This window comes from Camellia sinensis, chromosome 4 (assembly GCF_055761805.1).
Source record: "Camellia sinensis isolate YWXY chromosome 4, ASM5576180v1, whole genome shotgun sequence".
NCBI classification, from domain to species: Eukaryota; Viridiplantae; Streptophyta; class Magnoliopsida; order Ericales; family Theaceae; genus Camellia; species Camellia sinensis.
Genome location: NC_138964.1, coordinates 152,057,796 through 152,078,343, shown reverse-complemented (window position 1 = coordinate 152,078,343; position 20,548 = coordinate 152,057,796). Strand labels below are relative to the sequence as shown.

The window sequence follows — 20,548 nt, the reverse complement described above, 5'->3', positions numbered from 1 at the left end:
TACTCTCCTTAAAATTGTTTCCAAACATTCTTTTAACCACACATCATGCCAAAATGGTGGGAGCAAACAAGCAAGCTCAAATGTGCTTTTCCAAATTGCTTCTTTGATTAGTTGAATCTTTATATAATAGTCACTCTCGTCAAACTTGTGATCAATGGAAAATCAAAAACAAAGCAAGTCCCTTTGACACTAATGAAACATTTAATCCAAACAATAAATAATTTAAGCTAATTTATTTAGTTTAGATCTAAGTTTAACCAAATAATTCACCCAATTTGAACCTGACTCAAATGTTCTTGGAGCCAGGCATTTGATATGAGTTATGGATGGGTTAGAGAGGTAATAATAAATTTTTTAATTTTTTTTGGATTCCATCTCAAGCCGTTAAATCGAAGATGCCATTCATCATGCAAATATAGTTAAATGGGAGTGAAGCCCATGCTTTTCTTGCCTCCACACTAGTTATACCTCTAAGCTCGCAACCTCTCTCCATTCGCTCCTTGGGCCATCTGCAGAGGTTCAATGTTTGAATTTGCATCGCTTATTCACTCTAATTATCATTTTCCTTCTTCTTTTTCTTCTTCTTTTTTGTGAATGTTGACATAGTTTTGGATCAATAGGTACAATGGTGAGGCCTCCGTGTTGCGATAAATTGGATGTGAGAAGGGGGCATTGGACCGAGGAGGAGGATGCGAAGATACTTGCTTATGTATCGAAGCATGGAACGGGGAATTGGACAGATGTGCCAAAGAAAGCAGGTTCGAAGGTTCTTTTCATTTGGCTAAAACTAAAATGTCAACTTTTTCTCGACTTATTTTTATCTTTTCTAAACAATTTTCAATTTCGAATTAAATTTTATTACTTTATACGTCTGTCTCAAAAGGACTCTAAAAATAAAATAAAAAATAAGTCATTTTTTAGAAAAGATTGCTAAAGACATGTTGGCTATTTTTTTTCATTTTTTGAACTTTTTAAGGAAAAATTCAATTTTTATTTTTAAGATCGCCTAATTAAGACCGGATCTAAAAAGGTTTTTTAAAAAAAATACAGAGAAAATAAGCCTAACTAAAAAAAAAAAAAAAAAGAAGATCTTGAAAATGACTCATTTTAAGATTCATTGATGGTGAATCCGAAGAGTTTAAGACTAATTAATTTCGATTTCATGTGGATTAACAATGGCATGAGTGTGGTTTTGTAGGGCTGAGGAGGTGCGGAAAGAGTTGCAGATTAAGGTGGACTAACTACCTAAGGCCTGATCTCAGGCATGAGACCTTCACACCCCAAGAAGAGGAATTGATTATCAGGCTTCATGCTGCCATTGGCAGCAGGTTAGTCGGTTACCGATTCGTTTAAACTTTCTTCCAAGTAACCAGCGGCAGGGATGTTTTCCCAGACTGTCCGTCACTTTCTCTAGAAATTTTTAGTTATTTTCTTTCTCACTCGGATTGAATTATGAAACTACTAATTTTACTTCTTTCACTCACATTGGAAGCATGATTTCAGATTTCAGATTGATTTTTTTTCCTCCTTCATAACCCCGTATACAAAATCAGTCACAGAACCAGCCACGAAAGCTTTTACAATAATTCAGACTGAATTTCTTACTTAAAAATCTATTCATGTGCTTTTCTATCAATTTTTTCCTTATTATTTATTTCTTATATGAATGGATTATGTATATATATGTATCAAATTTTTTACTAGAATGACTATTGGTCAAATAAATATTAGATATAACGGTAATAATACGTGACAGTATTACCAACCAATGAAAATTCTACTATTGTAACCGTTAGAGTTAGAATTACATGATTGGGTTAGTGGGGCACAAGCTTGTCCACCTAGTTCTATTTGTGATTTTTTATTGATCAATGATACTATGTAAGATAGTGTCACCGTTGCACTCAACATTTATTTCAGGACAAATTACAACAATAATTCCTACATTTTGCCCCTTTTATCATTTTGGTCATTACATTTTTAATTGGCTCAATTTTGACTATTAATTTTAGATTTTGTATCAATTTGGTCCAATTGATGACATTATTTGTATTTTTGATAGAAAATAATCACTAAATTAGTTGAAATTAACTTACTAAGTAGACCAAGTTTGTAATTTTACTTCTAAAAGCATGATACATACCAATTATATACGCGTTTTCTATAAAAAAAAATATATATATATATATATATATATTAATATTTGTAATCAATTAGACTAAATTGAGATAATATTGTAAAGTCATAATTTTATAGTCAAAATTAAATCAATTAAAATTATAAGAATTAAAATGACACAAAAATCAAAATAGAATTATGGACGTAATTTGCCCTTTATTTCACGAGAAGTTGTTTGTTTCCCACCAAACAATAGGGTGATACATAATTATTTTGTTTAAAATGTAATAGAAAAAATAAAAATAAAAACAAAAACAAAGATATAGTTACACGTCTTTCTGTCATAGACACACCACATATGATAACCGGATTTTTTGGAAAATTTAAAATTGATATCCAGACCAACTTTCAATAGTCGTTGAAATGACTCAAACACAATACCTTAAATCTTATTCTCAGATGATAACAAACTTAACTATCATATGCATCTTATTACAAATTGATATAATTTTATCATAAAATTTTGTAACATTAACAACAAAATGCGTAATTTTATTACAAATTAACATAATAAAAAATATCATAATCAAGTCACAAATTTTTAAATTTTTTATTACGCTAATTTATAACGAATTTAAGTATTTTATAATTAATATTATAAAGTGTAATAATAAAATTATATCAATTTGTGATAGGTTACATATAAGCTCCACAACATTGGCTTTCCCGCAACGTTTAACTACCTCTACAAATAGAAAAATGTTTTGGAATTCTAATTTCCGGGCTCTAATAACTTTAATGTGTATGTGGAACTCATCTAATGTGATGTTTTAGCCTCTTTTTTTTTTTTTTTTTTTTTTTATAAATTTTTCACTTCACTAGAGTTCAATTAAAGCCGTAATTTTAGAAGATGTATCATTGTTGCTACAAATATTTTCTTAATTATTCTGTGTGTCATTGTTTTATGTGGTTCAGGTGGTCTATAATAGCCCAACAACTTGCAGGAAGAACAGACAATGATGTGAAGAACTACTGGAACACAAAACTAAGAAAAAAGCTATCTGAAATGGGAATTGATCCAGTGACTCACAAACCCTTCTCCCAAATCCTTGCTGACTATGGAAACATTGATGGCCTCCCAAAATTCGGAAACCGAATCGGATCCCTCAACCGGGACATAAAAAACGCATTCATCTCCAAATCGGTCCAGTCTCCGATCCCACAACACGTATTCTCAAATTTCAACATGCATTTCACAACACTCGATCATCCAATCCAAAACACCGCTGGCAATTACGCAAATAACAGTTCGCTAGACCTTCTGGCTCAGCTCCAATCCATTACGCTCGTTACTGAAGCCTCATCAAACTATACCAACAGCCAAACAACCAACACGCCACATGTTGATTGCTCCTCTTCATCAGCAGTAAGTCAGTTTAACGCGTCTTTGAGTTTCAGCTGGCGCGATTTTCTTATTGAAGATCCATTTATACCGGGTGATGTACAACAAGAAGAAGAGATTAAGCAAGAAGAAAAACAAGATTTTAGTGCGGTTGAAGAAATGGGTCATGAATTTGAGGTGATGAATAGCTTTGAGAGTTCATCGTGTTCTGACAGATCGTTTGTTGAAGCCATGATGGATCAACAAAGCGATATGCTATTGGAGTTTCCTGGACTTATGGAAGAATAATTGTTCTATTGAATTGTCAAGAATCATTGGAGTTCAAGAACTTGTCAAGAATCATTGTTCTACGTAGATTCTATTGAATTGTCAGTATACTGATTTGGCAAAGATTTAACTAGCAATTTTTGTCAGTTTGTTATTGCTTTGTTCATTAATTAACAGTATATAAGATGTAACTGAATGATTTCTAGTTACCTAATAAAGGAGGTGGTTGTTTCAATTAATCAAAGTACTACGTTTTATTTATAATTGATGTGTTGAGCATCTCCAATGTACTAGGCATATAATACTTGTTAGTTAGAGCATCTCCAATGTACTAGGCATATAATACTTGTTAGTTAAAATGCCTAGTGTGATTCACTTTTTTCAATTCCAATGCACTAGGCATATGATGAGGCATTTTGCCTCAGCTCATATTCACTAGCTACATGTAGCTAGCCTTCAACGCTAGGCAAAATGTATTCAATCATTAGGATCATTTCCCTCCATCTTTGTTGTTGACGTGGCATTCTATAAAATTAATAGTATTTGGATAAATAGCTAAAATAAAGAGCATGGTTGGAGTAAAAACATAAAACAGTCGATAGGCAAAATAAAATATATACTTTATAGTAATATTTAGATAGGTAAAATGCCTACTACCGTTGGAGATGCTCTTAAAATGCCTAGTGTGATTCACTTTTTTCAATTCCAATGCACTAGGCATATGATGAGGCATTTTGCCTCAGCTCATATTCACTAGCTACATGTAGCTAGCCTTCAACGCTAGGCAAAATGTATTCAATCATTAGGATCATTTCCCTCCATCTTTGTTGTTGACGTGGCATTCTATAAAATTAATAGTATTTGGATAAATAGCTAAAATAAAGAGCATGGTTGGAGTAAAAACATAAAACAGTCGATAGGCAAAATAAAATATATACTTTATAGTAATATTTAGATAGGTAAAATGCCTACTACCGTTGGAGATGCTCTTATGGCTCTATTTCGGTCATGGATTTACACAATAATTGTGAGGGAATAAAGGAAAGATAAAAAAAATGAAGTGAAAAAACAGAATTTATTTATTTCATTTTAATTTGTTTTTATTTTTATTTTTTTCATAAATTCAATAACACCCATTTTTCTTTCCTTTACAGTAGAAAATAGTTAATGCTATACATAAATAAATAAATAAATAAAATTATATACAAAAAAATTATATTAAATGATGTAACTCGTTTATAGTCATTTAATAAAAATGAAAAAAAGTCACCACCATGAATTGTAATGCTAAAATTCCGTTTTCAATCATACTGCCAAAGTTCTATATATTTGTTATTTTCATTAAGAAATATATTATATTTTTATTATAAACTAAATTAAATTAAATTTGGTGTTCATCAACTAGGGTTACCGAGATCTCTTAAACCATTAAAAAATATTATTTTGATCCCCTAAACTATAAAAACATAAAAATAGACTCTCTAAACTAATGACGTGTTTCACTTTGACCCTTTTTTGTTAAAAATTTGTACGTTTTTATAAGTTAAGAAGTTCATTTTTACGCTTTTTATAATTTCAGACAAATTAATAAAATTCCTTTGTTTAGAGGGTTTATTTGTAAATTTTTATAATTTAAAGAGTCAAAATAATATTTTTCAATAATTTAAAGGATCTTTGTGTAAATAACTCATATTTTTATTCTTTTGCTATTATACTCTATAAAAGATGGTTTAAATTAAATAAATTTATAAATTTCTACTTTGAACCCCTCTTCTTTCTACCCCTCTTTTGCTCCCTTCAAATGCCACAACAATAATTGCCCCTCCTCCTACCTCTCTTTATGTTCTCCATCTTCCCCTTACTCTTCCGAGTCCAGATTCCCTCCTTGATGCCCCTTCTTCATTTCTTAAATAAATAAACAAATAAATTTCATTTCATTTCCCACCCAAACCTATATACAACATATAGCTTTTGTACACTCACTCCCACTCTTACTTAGCCCCTTCTCCTCCACCAAACCCATCATTACCAACGACCCATCCTCACCGGCGACCCACTCTTGACGACGACGAGAAGCTCTTGAAACGGAACCGGCTGACTCCTTTCATTTTCCTTCTTTCTCCTTACACAGGCAAACTGTCTCTCTCTCTCTGTTTCTTGATTGTGTTTTTGATTATGCAATGCTTCATGATCTGATCATTGGATAATTCGACAGTTTTGTATTTGAAGTATGCAACTAAGGAGAAATTAAACATGAATAGTCACTGCATTATTGGTTTTGAAAAAGAGAAGGCTAGTTGCTTAAGTGTCACGACCCAAACCCGCCCCTCTGGGTTTAGTACCGTAACCGGCCAGTAATCCGTGATTACCGAAGGCCTGCTTAGCAGTAATAACAGTAATACAGAGTACAGCGGCTGGCGGAAGCCAAAACAGTAATAAAAGATGTCCAATGAGCTGTGACAGTCTGTATGTAAAAAGACTTTTCATGACATAATCACATTCAGAACAAAAGCAGTATGCACATACATCATATACAGGCATTCAAGTTAGGGACCACATCCTTACCATAACAGTACAGTACTAGTCTATACAGTCTATATGAAACAGAGACAGAAAGGGAGAATGTAAAACACCCCGAAGTAGCCTTGGCTTGGACACACTTGGAACCTCGCAGTGAGGCACGTTGGTTGGCTTGACAAAAAGGGAGTTTAACCCAATGCTCCTAACTCCGATCCGGTGCCTAGACACCTACATATATATATATATATATAAACAGTAAGCTAAATCCCAGTGAATAACATATGCGTAAAGAGGTTAAGAATGAATATCCTTTCAATATTTAAAACAGTCATTTAAACAGTATATCGATTATTCGATCATAGCAGTCATAAGTGGTACATCCAATAGAAAACAGTATAGTAGGTCTTAACAGACCGAACAGTCAATTGATGGCCATCATATCAGTAAACAGTAGTGGTTCCAAACATAGGAACCGACAGAGATCTCTGTGACAGTAGCAGTACAGTACAGTAACAATGAATTGCTATGGACGCCACGAATACAGTTCGCAATCAGGACAAGCATTCATTCAGTAAGAAATATCATTTCAGAAAGCAATACAGTAGATCATTCAGAAAATATTCGTGATTGAATATATCTTTACAATATTGTTACTCACAGAGTTCTGGGCTACAAATAGGCTAGTGAGCGTCCTCGGATGCCAACCCTACACAGTTACAAGATGAACACACACTAAGTTGCACGTTTGGGAAACAATAACTTAGTCCCTATATTGACTCGGTGTGCTTCTATAGCATTATCTTCATTAAGATGCCTTAAACATGGCCTAGGAATGCCTAGGATGAAATGAGGATGCAAAGATGCACTTTAAAATACTTTTCAGAATTTTCAGAAAACAGGGGTCTTGCTCGAGCGTGGCTTTCCACGCTCGAGCGGACATGCAGACAAAGGAGTTTCGCTCGAGCGTGACTTTCCTCGCTCGAGCTGACTGCAAAAGTACTGAATGCATGAAATTTACGCTCAACGGGCGCTTGACCTCCGCTCGAGCGTGAGACACAAGTCCTCGCTCGAACGTGCATTTCCGTCGCTCGAGTGGACTATAAACACATGCAAAGTACTGGATACACACATTTCATGCTCGAGTGCTAGTTTTCTTGCTCGAGCGGACTGCATGATCTCAGAATGTACGCTTGAGTGTGGAGTTCCTCACTCGAGCATGGATCCAAAATCTGAAATTTTCAAATTTGTCTCCAAGCATGAAACTTAACATTTAAAGCATCAAATTTGATCCTTTTGGGCTAATTTTTTGGAAAACACTTTAAAACTCATAATATGACATGTTTCAAAGATCAATTTGCAAAATCAAAGCCCAAAGGTAAGTCAATTGAACACCATTTCAACAATAACTTCAAGAACATAAAGTGAATGAACATGCAACATGCATGAATTTAATTGAAACCAAAGTTTCCAATACATGATCAAATAACTCAATCCTTCCAAAAACATGATGAATTCTTGAACTATAAACAAAATATGAACATGCATGTGGTAAATTTCATGGAAAGACCTCAAAACTCAAGAATGTGCACATGCATGCAAGATTTAAGCCTTAATTCAACATTTTAAACCAAAACTTGACTCTAAACTTTAATCCACCAAGAACCATGCAAGAAGTAACTCAAATTCATAATGGAAAAGATGAATTCTCTACCTTAGGTCCTCAATTCAAAGGTAGAAGTTCAAATATGCAATGAATTATTCAAATCCTCTAAGTCTCCAAGCAAAACTTGTTGAAAACAATTCTCTCCTAAGTCTCTCTCTCTCTAGTCGGTTTTGGACTCGAGAAAAGGCTGAAGAAATGTGATGCCAAGCCTAGGTGAATCAAGACTAATAGATGGCCTAGCATTAACCACTAATGGCAATTTGGTAACTAACATAATCAAGAAACAAAGAGAGAAAGAGAGAGTCTGTTGCCTGTGTAAGAAGAAAGAAGGAAAATGAAAGGCGTTGGCCAGTTCCGTTTCAAGAGCTTCTTGCCGTCGTTGGGAGTGGATCGCCGATGAGGGTGAGTTCAGTGGAGGAAAAGGGGGCTGAGTGAGAGTGAGAGTGAGAGTGAGTGTACAAAAGCTGTATATAGGTTTGGGCGGGAAACAAAATTCAACTTGTTTTATTTTATTTTATTTTTTATAGCCGTTGGATTTGCAACTGTTGATCTCAGCCGTTGCTAGTGGGAAATGAAGAAGAGGCATCAAGAAGGAGATCTGGACTCTACTCTTCCACCTTCTCTTTTCTCTCATATGTTAGGTTTTGAAAAGATGGAGACAACAAGGTGAGGATTTATAAATTTTTTTATTTTTTAAATAATATCAAAAACATTTAGGGATATTTTGGAAAGATAGTTAAAAGTTGACTTTTAATTTTTTTTTTTTTTTGAAAAAACATGTAAAAATGTGAGAAATGAGTTAAAATCTAGAATGTAACTTTTAACACACTTCTCAAAAAAGGCCTTAATTGTGAATTGTTAGGCTTTATTTGAGAAGTGTGTTGGTTTTTTAACTTTTTAATTATTTTAGCCTAAGTTAAAAAGTTCATTTGAATTAATTTTTTTTTATTTTTGTAAGAAAAAAATGAAATAATTATAATTTAGATATAATATTTTATTTTATTAATTTTTAATTAATTTATTTTTATAATTAATTTAGCCCAAAAATTTAAATAAAAAAAATTCAGTTATCAAACGAAGGTTTAATAAACTCTTTAGATTTTAAACATCCACTTAGGAGTGTAAATCTAACCCTGCCCGACCCATGTCAGGTCTCGCGAGCTCCCGTCACGAGTCAAAAAATTAGGCCCAGGCCTAAGCCCAAGGATATTTAGGCCTTGGGCAGGGCGTGCCTCTGGCCGACCTGATGGGCCTGGCCTCAGGCTTGGACTTGGGCTGGCCTGATCATTTTTTTGTTTTTTTAATTTTTTCTACTAAAATTTTATTATTTACCACTAAAAAATATATCGGGCCTTGACCCAGGCTTTGAGTGGGCCTTAGCGAGCCAATGGGCCAGGTCAGGCTTCAAAACAAATGGCTTAGGCCCTAGCCCAGAGGCTCGGGCTGGGTTCAGGCCTGAGCCCAAACGAGCCTAAGGCACCGTTTGGGAAGAAGGCTTTCAGGCTTTTTTAGTTATTTTAGTCACAAAAAATAAAATAGACTATTTTAGCCACAACAAACAAAATATCACATTAAATCCATAATCATTACACTTTTCTCTCACAAAAAAATCAAAAAAATTAAAAAATCAAAAAACCCTTTCTAAATTAAATTTTTTAACCCAAATTAAAATAATTAAAAAAATTTTAAAAATTAAAAAGTCACCTCACCTTTTATACGAAGGCTAAATTGGCTACCCCACCCCAAGTCACAAATAAGATTTGAACCGACTACAGACCACGAGCCATTTGTACGCTCCTACATCCACCACAGAACCTATTTTGGTGTTAAAACATAAAATTTATTTTAAAGACGAATAAAATTATAGAATTTTTTTTTGGTTCCCAATTAAGCAACTAGAGAGAGAGAGAGAGAGAGAGAGAGAGTTTGAAGAAAAGAAAATGGTGGCGATATCGCTGTACAGAGGGAACCTCCACAGAGTCCCAGACGTTCCACGGCGATGGCTAATGCCAACCCCCAAAATTTCCCTCAAAGACTTCCGAATCCTCCTCAACCGCCGCTCCAGAGCCCTCTCTCGCCTCCATTCCTCCTCCACCACCTCCTCTATCCCTAACCCTAACCCTAATGTCAAACAAGAAGAAGACGTGAAAGAGAATGATTCTCTTCCTCCTCAGCTCGATCCACCGAACATTACTATTACTCGTCATCCTAAAGAAGAAGAGACTTTGAAGGAAGAAGAGGTCCAAGAGACTTTGAAGGAAGGAGAGGTCAACGATCGGAAGGAATCGGAGGGTGGTGATGGATCTGATGCATCACCGGATGAGAAATCGCCGCCTGAAGTTCCTCAAACCGCCACCAATCCGGTGGATGCGATTGCTAATTCACAAGGCGAAAAGTCGCCGGAGAGGTTGGAAAAGCCGAACCTTGAGGTACTGGCCATTGTTATGGTTCTTGGGGTTTGATGCTTTTGTTTGAATTGGATGTTTTGTAGTTGAATGTGCTGTGAATATGTGAAATTTGACCTAATCAATACTAGTATAATTTAAGAGAAAAAAAATTTGAAAATTTGTGATATCCACTTCGCAAATATGAGAAGTTGTAGATTAAATTTAAATTACAAGGAATCAAGGATTGAGGTAATTGATATGGAAATTTGTAATAAGCAAAAAATTTGTGGGTTAATATGATTTTTCGAAAGAAGCAAGTTTACATTTATTTACATCCAAATATGTCACTTCTTAAAAAAAAAGAAAATTTAGAAACTGAAACACTACGGGTATGTTTGGTAACGTTTACATTTTCAGTTTATATTTACAAAAATTTTATAAACTTGTTTTTGTTTATTTTTAGAAAAACATAAACTACAAACTCCTTTGGTAATTGACAAAATGTTTAAAAATATAAAAAAGAATGAGAAATGGCAAGTGGTGGCAAGTGGCGGCGGAAGACGGTGGTGGAAAGTGGTGACGGTAGGTGGTGGGTAGCTGGTGGTGGTAGTTGGTGGCGGGTGGTTGGTGGTAGGTGGGTGGGTAACGGTGGCGGGTGGTGGATGGTAGCGAGTGGGTGGTGGTGGTGGCGGCGGGTGGTCGTGGCAGGTGGGTGGCGGGTGGGTGGTGATGGTGAATGGGTGGGTGGGTGACGATGGCGGGTGGTGGGTGGTGGCGGGTGATGGATGTTGGTGGTAGTTGGGTGGCGGATGGCGGGTGGTGGTGGATGGTGGGTGGGTGGGTGACGGTAGCGGGTGGTAGGTGGTAGCGAATGAGTGGTAGTGGTGGGTGGTGGTGGCTGTGGTGGGTGGTGGTGGCGGGTGGGTGGCAGGTAACTAGTGGTGGTGGGTGGCAGGTGGTGGATGGTGGTGGCAAGTGGGTGTGAGTGGGTGGTGGTGGCGTATGGGTGGCAGGTAGCTGGTGGTGGTGGGTGGCAGGTGGTGGATGATGGTGGGCAAGAGGGTGGTGAGTGGTGGTGGCAAGTAGATGGCGGGTGGTGGTGGTGGGTGGTGAGTGGTAGCGAGTGGGTAGTGGTGGCGGTGGTGGCGGCGGGTGATGGTGGCACGTGGGTGGTAGGTGACGGGTGTTGGTGGTGGGTGGGTGGGTGGGTGACGGTGGTAGGTGGTAGCGAGTGGGTGATGGTGTCGGGTAGTGGGTGGTGGTGGTAGGTGGGTGGCGGATGGCGGGTGGTGGCGGGTGGGTGGGTGACGGTGGTGGGTGGTGGGTGGCGGATGGCGGGTGGTGGTGGGTGGTGGCAGGTGGTGGGTGGGTGGGTGACGGTGGCGGGTGGTAGGTGGTAACGAGTGGGTGGTGGTGGTGGTGGGTGATGGTGGTAGTGGTGGTGGGTGGTGGGTGGTGGTGGCGGGTGGGTGGCAGGTAGTTGGTGGTGGTGGGTGGCAGGTGGTGGATAGTGGTGGCAAGTGGGTGGTGAGTGGTGGTGGCAAGTAGATGGTGGGTGGTGGTGGCGGGCGGTGGATGGTAGTGACGGGTGGATGGCAGGTGGGTGGTGGGTGGTGGGTGGTGGTGGTGGGGAGAGGTGGGTGGTGGTGGCGAGTGGGTGGTAGGTGGTGGCGGGTGGTAGGTGGTGGTGGCAGGCAGCTGGTGAGTGGTGGTGGGAGGTGGTAGTGGGTGGTGGTGGTGGTGGCGGAAGATGGTGGTGGAAAATGGTGGCAGGTGGTGGTTAGTGTTGGGTGGTAAAAAAAAAAAAATTGAAAACTCAAAATGGAAACACATTTTTTATGTTTTCATTTTTTGGACAAATTTATAAACTGAGACCACTGATTTATAAATCAAAAATTTTTCCAAACAAATTTTTATTTGAGTTTTTAAAATTTTTATAAATATAAACAAAAAACTGAAAACGCAAGTGTTATCAAACGACACCTACACTACACACACCCGAATAAGGAACTAGAAGTGCATAAATAAATAAAGGTTGACATATCACTATAATTGCTTTTGGGATTGATTCTTGTGAAATTACCACTGCCAAATCATTACAACCTACATTCTGTTTGTAAAAGCATGACTCCAATAAAGCTTGCAAGTTGCAATGCTCTACTAGTACTAGTGGGTACAAAGGTGCGCTTTACTTAAAATAAATTTGAAGTTTGAGTGATGGAAACTTGACTTGTTACTATATTGTTAGTAAAAACCTTTTCATTTTTATTCTTAATGAACAAATCAATCTATCCTTAAGTTTATACTTTAAGAATTATGGTTGTTGGAACCTAAAATTTTCAGCACTATTTATTTAAGACTAAAATATTTCATAACTTGAATATTTATCATTTTTTATTTCCATTACTTGATTTTCAATTTTATCTGACATGCTCTTAGTCAAGCTAAGCATTTCTACCCAGATGGCTGCACCAATGTCTTTAATCTATCCTTTTTGTTGTGAAGGTTGGTAAGCTTCAACTCATTAGTCATGAGAATGTGTATCCACATATGTAAGTAATAGTACATAACCCTCCCCATTAATAATGCTTCTACTTTGTAGCATTGATTAAACTTAGTGGAAGGGAAGGCCAGGGAAAACCTTTGAGAAAGGAAACAAAATTTCTCACCTACTATTTTGTTGAGTAGAAAGGGAAAGAGAAGGAAGGAAATAGGGTGCCATTGTTCGCTTACATGTTAATACAAGTTATTAATTGAAGAGCGGAAACTTAACAACAAAGTTTCTCTCTTTCTCTCCTTTCTACTTGCTTTTGGGAAGAAAGAAAATGTTGGGCCTAGAAGTGAACTTTCTCCCTTTTTCTTACCTATCTTTTTCTTTCCTAACAGATGATGAAAAATCGCTCCATTTCATTCCTTTCCTTCTTCCCTCGTCTATCTCAATCTTCCCTCCTACCAAGTACCAAGTGGAGGTTTAGGCAAAGAATAAATAGAAACCACTCTTGAATAACTTAAGACTTTCTTAGGAAGCTCAATATGAGGTGTATTGTTGACAGCATGAATACCCGAAGTGTTGGCTAATATCAGTATTGGTATTTAGAATGAGTATGAGCACTATGAAAAGAGGAAATGTAAACACAGTTTATATCTCCATGTAGGAACCACTGAATGTGTTTGAAATTTGATAAGATTTGGAGATTTACATGGGTGTGCATTTGTGTCTATGAACCCAAAAAATAAGATATGAGTGGAAAACTTGTTGGGCTAGTACTGATAATAAGTTTTATGATTAGAATCAGGGATATGCATTTGAGATGGATGCATCTATTGATACATGCCAGGGGATATATATATATATATATATATGAATAACAAGTGGTACTCCAATTTCTTTCGTTATTTTGTTTTATTGTTTGTAAAAATGGTAAGGATAATAAAAACAAGTGAGAAGGATAATTTCAAATTCTAAAACTACATACTGCTTTGAGAATGTTTCCTTTTTTTCCACTTGCTCTTTAACTTGGTTTTCCATGGTTGAAGTTCAACATATGTGACTTGTAAGACCATGTAGCTGAGGACTGATATTTTGCCACATCATGAACAAGAAGTGCTATTTGAGTTTATCTCTGCAATGGCATAAGAGAGAACTTGAGATACAAGATGGTGTAACGTTTCCCAGAGCTGTTATGTTAAATACTTGACAATGACACCCTTCAAAATAAAATAAAATAATTAACTTCGCAATGACAGCAGTAAAGGCATATTCACAGTCAAAAAGATTGAAAGGCGAAGGAATGAAGCTTATTCCCTGTCTCTTCCTTTCACTCTTTCCATTTTTAAGTAAATAAAATTTATGTTTTAAAAACTAATATTTGATCTTGAATTTGTATTGCAGATTTTGATTGCAGCTCATAATTGTAAATGTCAAAACAAACAATGTTGGTCATCATCTCCGTGGCCTTTAATTTAGTTGATACGAGAATCGTCAATTTGAATATCGAAAGAGTTCTAAGGTCTAGGAAACTTACCTACAAAGTTTTACTTTGAATTCAAAATGAAATAATTAAGTAAAAGAAGACAGAGGAGGATGGAAATTAACATAACTAACTACTTATTCTGTTATGTATTATCTGTATCCATTGGATGTACTTAATAAATAAATAAGGTGTACCCATCATATGTGAGGGGAGCTTCTTCAGTACTCAGGCTTGTGCCTTTTCTTTTTTTCTTTTTATTTATTTATTATTATTTTTTGACGTCTATGCAAGGACAATCATTAGTGCACCATGTTTTGAGCTATGAGTCTCAATGATGTTGAACCTTTCAGACTGATTTTTAAATAGTTTACCTTGAGACTTGCCTTGAGGGTAGCTCATGCCCGTCATGAGCCCCTTTCATAACCAGCAGTGACAGTTCTTGTATTGTATTAAGTAACTATTGTTATTTCCTCTTACTTCTCTTATTGGTTGTTATTTTTTTAAGTGCCAGACAAACAACAAAGTGGATGCCTTGAGTGATAAAGAGAGAAGAAAAAAGGAAGTCGAGGACAAGTTGCAAATTTTGAATGCAAAAAAACATAGTTTAGTACAAGTGCTGAAACAGGTAATTTTATATTTCATTGCCATCTTTTTTATGGTTGAAGAGTTTCTTGGTATTTGCCAACATTGTAGATTATAAGACCTTTTGTTAACTACATCTTTTCTCTGCAATAATTAGTAACTAGGCTGTAATTGGTGATGTTTAACAGATATTGAATGCGGAAGAAGAATTAAAGAGGCGAAATAGCACACAAGGAATAGGAATTCGCCCATGTATTCCACTTCAAGTGGATGCTACAAATGATTCTGGGTCGATGACTAGGCTTGCTACTCCTAGGACGGGCTCAGAGGGAAACCTTGGTGGTGATATGGAAGGAGGAGAAGCTGATGATGTTTCAAACCATAATATGCATTCCCGCCATTTGCTTCGAATGAGCAGTACATCACCATCTTCTGATTCTCCTCATAGAAGGCCGGCCTTTAGTGTGGTAAAGTATATGAAATACCCATTTTCTAAGAAGCAATGACACTTCTAAAAAGGTGCCATGTCCGAAGTTTGAAGAAAATAACTTTGGTTTCAATGATAAACTAAAAACAATGAGAATTTATTCTTATTAATTCTTCCTCTAGAGTTTTTAATTTGAAGGATTCTAGAGCCCAAAATATGAATAGAACTTTCTAAAATAGATATTAGACTTTTTGTTTGCACTTCTTTTCCAATATGTACAATGTGGAAAGTGATTTTTACTATTTTGATATAATTAAATATATATGTATATTTGTAACGTAAAAAATGAGAAGGAAAAAAAAAAGAAGAAAAAGATATTAGGCTCATGTATACATATAAATATAAATATATATATATATATATTTAATGTTGTGTTTTACCTTGCCCAGTCCTGATGTTTTCAAAAATTGTTGCGTCGGTGTACCCATACTGTGTGTTGTGTTGCATTGGTGCTTTTTAGCCCATCCCATCTTTGCTGAATGCTACCTGTGATACCAAATTTGGTCGAACTCTTGGTGACAATTCGTCCATGATGAAATATTAGTGATAATCTGCTACAAACTCAAGGCTTTGCCCTATTTTTAGGAAAGACTTGCTTTAAAATGTATTAATTTTTAGTTACGGCATTTATTGCAGGTTCCACATACTTCTCGAGTGAACTTGGCTGTTGTTGCTGGCAGTCCATCACGCTTTGCTCCCACGGGGCACCAAGGCCACCCTGCAAATCTGCCAACGGTCTCTGTGTCCGGAACAAGTTACATAGCCTCCTCTCCATCTCCTTCCCCTGCAGCATCAGGTAGCACTTCAGCGTTTCGAGACACCAGACTGCCTAGTCCATGGAATTAGAAGCTTTGCTGCCTACATTTCACATCTTGAGGTGATTCGACGTTTCGAGACACCAGACTGCCTAGTCCATGGAATTAGAAGCTTTGCTGCCTACATTTCACATCTTGAGGTGATTCGACCTATTGAGCCGCATCTAGATTGCCTGCTTTGAACTTGTTCAGAAGAACACACCCAGTTTCCAAGCTGTTTTTGCCAGAGCTTATAGGTCAGGAGCAAGTACAAATCTCTTTTTTCACTCTTTTGTTTGTTATCTATTAAAGATCCATGTCTTGTCAGCTAAATTGTTGTTGTAAATTTAAGCATGTTGGCTAGTCTTACAGATACGATCTGTAAATGTGTTTAAAGAAATCAAATATGCAGACTGAGTTAGAGTTTCTCCTTTCATTATCTTAGTAGTTTTATGATCCACAGCTATTGTTCCTAATCTTGAATCAATTTTGTTGCTGAGGAATCTGTTTGGTAAACAATTCTTGAAAATAACCTAATGAAAGCGGTATGAAACAATAAGGCTCTGTTTGTTTATGTTTTCAAACTAATTTTCTACACCAGAATTTGAATATGACGTTTGTTTAGTGTTTTAGAATCACGTTTCGAAAGCTCTGCGGAGAGCTTTGTCTCAACCGCTTTCTCAACCGTGCTTTTCAGAAATTTTTTTTGAAGATTTTGTCTGACGGGACGTCTGACCGGTCGTCCGGCCGGTTGACCGGAATAGTGATTTTTTTTTTTTTTTGCAATTGATATGTTAATTTTTATATAATCGAAAAAAACATTTTTTGAAATTTTTAAAATTTTTTATGTGCTTTAAAATAATTTTGAGTTGTATGTTTAATTATGAGTTGTAAATTTTTGTATCAAATATCAAATGTCACATCAACAATTCTTCACTCAAATCAAAACTCTTTTCAAAATTATTTTCAAAACTCTTTACCAAACAAATTTTCTACACTTAAATCATAATTCCAAACCCTACAAACTCAAATTACAATTTATACTCTCAAATCATAATTACAAAATACAATCAATTGCAGGCTAAGTGTTTTTAAATGTTATATTATTTTCATTTTTGAAAATATCAAAAACGAAAACACAACTAAAAGCTCCGTTTGACAAGGAGGTTTGGGGCTAATTTAGTCACAAAAGGCAAAATAGGCTATTTTAGTCACAACAAACAAAACATCACATCTAACTTTAGACATCCCATTTTTGACCGACCTTGAGACTCAGACGTCACCAGTTGAGCGCTCGGTGATATTGCATATTGTGTTCGTTCAGAAGTTTCAGAGTCTCGGCTGCGAGTCTTGCCTCCGGACTTCCGGACTCTTTTGTGCTTTGCCTCGGTTTGCGAACCAGGCTTCGTTTTCTCTGTTTTCTCTTCCTGAAGGGAGGGAGAGGTCTCGTAGATCATCTCTCAGTGGCCGTAGGCTACGTTTCGTGGTCGTAGGCCGTTTTGCCCGTTTGGAGTCCGGTTTTCGATTTTTCGGAGCCGTTGGCCGTGTGCCTCGGTTCGGGACTGCTTAACCACCTCCGTTTGCTCCAGTTTTTGGCATGCATCTTATTTACTCCCTTTTGAGGGACACTGCAGTTTGAGAGACCAACTTCGTGGTCGGACACCACTTCCGGTGCCTAACAGCCCACTTTCGGGGCCCCGAACTGCGTGTTTTGGCTCCCGAACCTTCATTCTGCATTTTTGGGCTCCGACCCGAACTTGAGATAGTCATATTTTAAGGTCCTTTTCATGTTTGATTGAGGACCTTTTGAGTTTGAGATCTCCTACTGCCACTTGCTTCTTTACCCCTCTTTTAGGCCTTTTCTTGCATGATAGTTTAGGCCTACTTGTATTTATTTTCGTGGCTTGTCATAAACTACAAAGTGTCTTATTTTGAGCCCCTCTTCAACTTTGTTGAAGGGCTCTCTTCGGTTTGAGATCTCCTACTATCACTTGCCCCTTTATCTCTCTTTTAGGCCAATTTTGGGAGGAAATTTGAATTTTATTTCCCCCCCATTTTTCCCCCTCTTTTCCACCCCTTGTGTCTATATAACAGACCCCCCAGCTGCGTTTTAGGGGTTAGAAAATTTTGGTTTGGAGCTCTCACATTAAATCTCTCTCTTTCTCTACTCTAAGCCTTAAAAAAAACCTTTGATTCTTACACCATTTCCTCACCATCACCTAGCACCACACCACCACTCCATTCCAGCAGCGTGGAGGGTCTTCTCAGAGCTTAGGAGGCAGCATTTCTTGGTCCAAAAGGCTGTCAAAGATTAGTCTTCAAGGGTAAGTCCTCTTCTCCTCTTTTTGACCTTTTTCTTGGTTCACATCTTAGCTCTTTATGCTTGCATGTTGGGGCTCCGACCCTAACTGAAAATATCATTTTTTTGAGCTCTATTTCATGTTTGTTTAAGGGCCTCTCACTGTTTGAGGCTCCCTTTTTGCATTTGCTTCATTACCTCCTTTGTATGCCATTTTCTTGCATATTATTTTAGGCCTATATGTAAACTGTTTTGAGCTCTAGTCTGAACTGTAAAGAAGTTTATTTTGAGCCCTTCTTCAACATTGTCGAAGGGCTCATCACTGTTTGTGGCTTCCATTTGCCACTTGCCTTTATATCCCTCTTTTGGCCTCATTTTTGCATGATTTGTTAGCCCCTTGTGTTTGTGTTTCTGGACTTTGGTCCAAACTGTAAATGGCCTTATTTTGACCCCCTCTTCATGTCTTATTAAGGGTCTTTTACTGTTTGAGGCATCCTTTTTGTACTTTGTGTTATAGCTCTCTTTTTGGCCTTGTTTTGCATAGTATTTTGAGCATGCTTGTGCACTGTTTTGGGTTTGATCATAAACTGTAAAAGGTCATATTTTGGGCCCCTCTTCAACATTGTTGAAGGGCCCTCATCTGTTTGGAGCCGGAAGCCATCGCTTCCTTCATTACCTCTCTCACGGGGCCATTTTTGCATGCTAGCTTAGCCCCATTTGTGTTCATTGTTTGGCCTTGCTTAAAACTGTAAACATGCTTGTTTTGGGACTGCCTTGAATCTTTCTTCACACTTCATGTTCAAATAGTGCATGTTTTGTATAGCTATAGGTCATTGCGCATGCTTGATTTTGCATTTCGGGTCCCCATTCCATGCATCGGGTGCCATGTTTCTATGATTCGGGGCTGTTTTGGGTCATATTTTAGTGCTAAAATTTGCATGCTAGTATGCCATATTCCATGCCTTGCCATGTCTTGTTAGAGTGGCATTCGTGCCTTAGGTTCGGTCCTCGGTTTGCGTGCATGTGTGCACGCATTCCGAGTTGTCTCATTTTCATCTCATGGCCTCTTATGTGAGTGTGGCTGAGGTCCACTCATGTTGGTGTAAGCCCATATTGCATTGTGTATGCCATTTCATTTCATAGCATTGCGTATGCTAGGTTGTATGTTAGCGCATTGTGTATGACATGTTATCTCGTGCATCGTGTATGCCATTTCATAGCATGTTGCATGTTAGGTTGTATATTAGTTTCATTCATGCTTATCATGTATATTGCATTGTGTTTGGGATAGGAATTAGCCCAGGCACGGGAAACGAGGTACGTTTCGTACTCCGAGTGACGGAACGTGTCTCAATTCCCAGTCACCGACACTCCGGATTATCCATGATGGAGTTAGGTTTTAGTTGAGTTTTCATGTGCATTCATTCTATATTGAGTAATGCAAATCGACTCCTCGGCCATCATGCATCGATATGCGTGATTGGTGGCACGAGGATCGAGGCATGCATACATCTGTGAAAATACATTGCTATGCCCCTCTCCTGCTCTCTGTTGTAGCAAATCAAGAATTAGCAACCTTCCGGAACTTGGCGCGCTTTCTAAGAATAATTGCAAAACAGAGGCTAATTGGGGCATCCCAGTGGATTTCTGCGCAAGGCAGCCCAAACATACATCATTCATCAGAGTCAAGGCAGTCCCTGGCTTGCATGCCAGTTTATAGCTTTCCTAGATTAATTTGTAAATTAATTAGGATTTTTGTATTTATTGGGACTGTATTATTTATTCATTCGGGACTGTATTCTTTATTCGAACCCTCTGCGCGAGGGCAATGTTGTAATAAGTGTGCGTGTGTGTGATGTATGTCTTCCAACCCCACGTCTTTCTCCCTTTTATTTACCAGCTTATAATGGTTAGATTAGGGCATGTTTCAATTAGCATACAGTATGACAGCATGTTTGCATTCATTCATCTGTTTTGCATGCACCAGGCTCGGCGCATCATACTAACTGCATTGTATTTTCAATTTCAAGTTGAATACATGTTAGCTGTAGCATT

At 37.3% G+C, this 20,548-nt stretch overlaps 2 protein-coding genes and 1 long non-coding RNA gene across 4 annotated transcripts; 2 read left to right on the top strand and 1 right to left on the bottom strand.

Annotated features, from left to right (window-relative positions):
• The first annotated feature begins 625 nt into the window (after positions 1 to 625).
• On the top strand, positions 626 to 4,007 carry LOC114316900 (transcription factor MYB80-like). Its single transcript, XM_028263596.2, has 3 exons — positions 626 to 758; positions 1,199 to 1,328; positions 3,094 to 4,007. The coding sequence occupies exons 1-3, from the start codon at positions 626 to 628 to the stop codon at positions 3,806 to 3,808; spliced, it is 978 nt and encodes a 325-aa protein (XP_028119397.2). The 3' UTR covers positions 3,809 to 4,007.
• Positions 4,008 to 9,745: 5,738 nt separating this feature from the next.
• Positions 9,746 to 16,630, top strand: LOC114316912 (tRNA (Ile)-lysidine synthase). Of its 2 annotated transcripts, none has more exons than XM_082866566.1 (5): positions 9,746 to 10,399; positions 14,843 to 14,956; positions 15,102 to 15,380; positions 16,037 to 16,277; positions 16,356 to 16,630. In XM_082866566.1, the coding sequence occupies exons 1-4, from the start codon at positions 9,911 to 9,913 to the stop codon at positions 16,244 to 16,246; spliced, it is 1,092 nt and encodes a 363-aa protein (XP_082722692.1). In that variant the 5' UTR covers positions 9,746 to 9,910; the 3' UTR covers positions 16,247 to 16,277; positions 16,356 to 16,630. The 2 variants fall into 2 exon arrangements, with proteins under 2 accessions (XP_082722692.1, XP_082722691.1); XM_082866565.1 differs by having other exon boundaries at positions 9,756 to 10,399; positions 14,837 to 14,956.
• Positions 9,824 to 14,843, bottom strand: LOC145789593 (uncharacterized). Its single transcript, XR_014327684.1, has 2 exons — positions 12,341 to 14,843; positions 9,824 to 10,740 (listed from the first exon to the last, which is right to left on the bottom strand). It is a non-coding gene; the product is annotated as an uncharacterized LOC145789593 (long non-coding RNA).
• Positions 16,631 to 20,548: the final 3,918 nt, after the last annotated feature.

Coding starts and splice junctions, on each gene's coding strand:
- LOC114316900 (XM_028263596.2), top strand. CDS start 626: ATGGTGAGGCCTCCGTGTTGCGATAAATTGGATGTGAGAAGGGGGCAT. Junction 759..1,198: donor AGATGTGCCAAAGAAAGCAG/GTTCGAAGGTTC, acceptor GTGGTTTTGTAG/GGCTGAGGAGGTGCGGAAAG. Junction 1,329..3,093: donor CATGCTGCCATTGGCAGCAG/GTTAGTCGGTTA, acceptor TATGTGGTTCAG/GTGGTCTATAATAGCCCAAC.
- LOC114316912 (XM_082866565.1), top strand. CDS start 9,911: ATGGTGGCGATATCGCTGTACAGAGGGAACCTCCACAGAGTCCCAGAC. Junction 10,400..14,836: donor TGGAAAAGCCGAACCTTGAG/GTACTGGCCATT, acceptor TATTTTTTTAAG/TGCCAGACAAACAACAAAGT. Junction 14,957..15,101: donor TAGTACAAGTGCTGAAACAG/GTAATTTTATAT, acceptor GATGTTTAACAG/ATATTGAATGCGGAAGAAGA.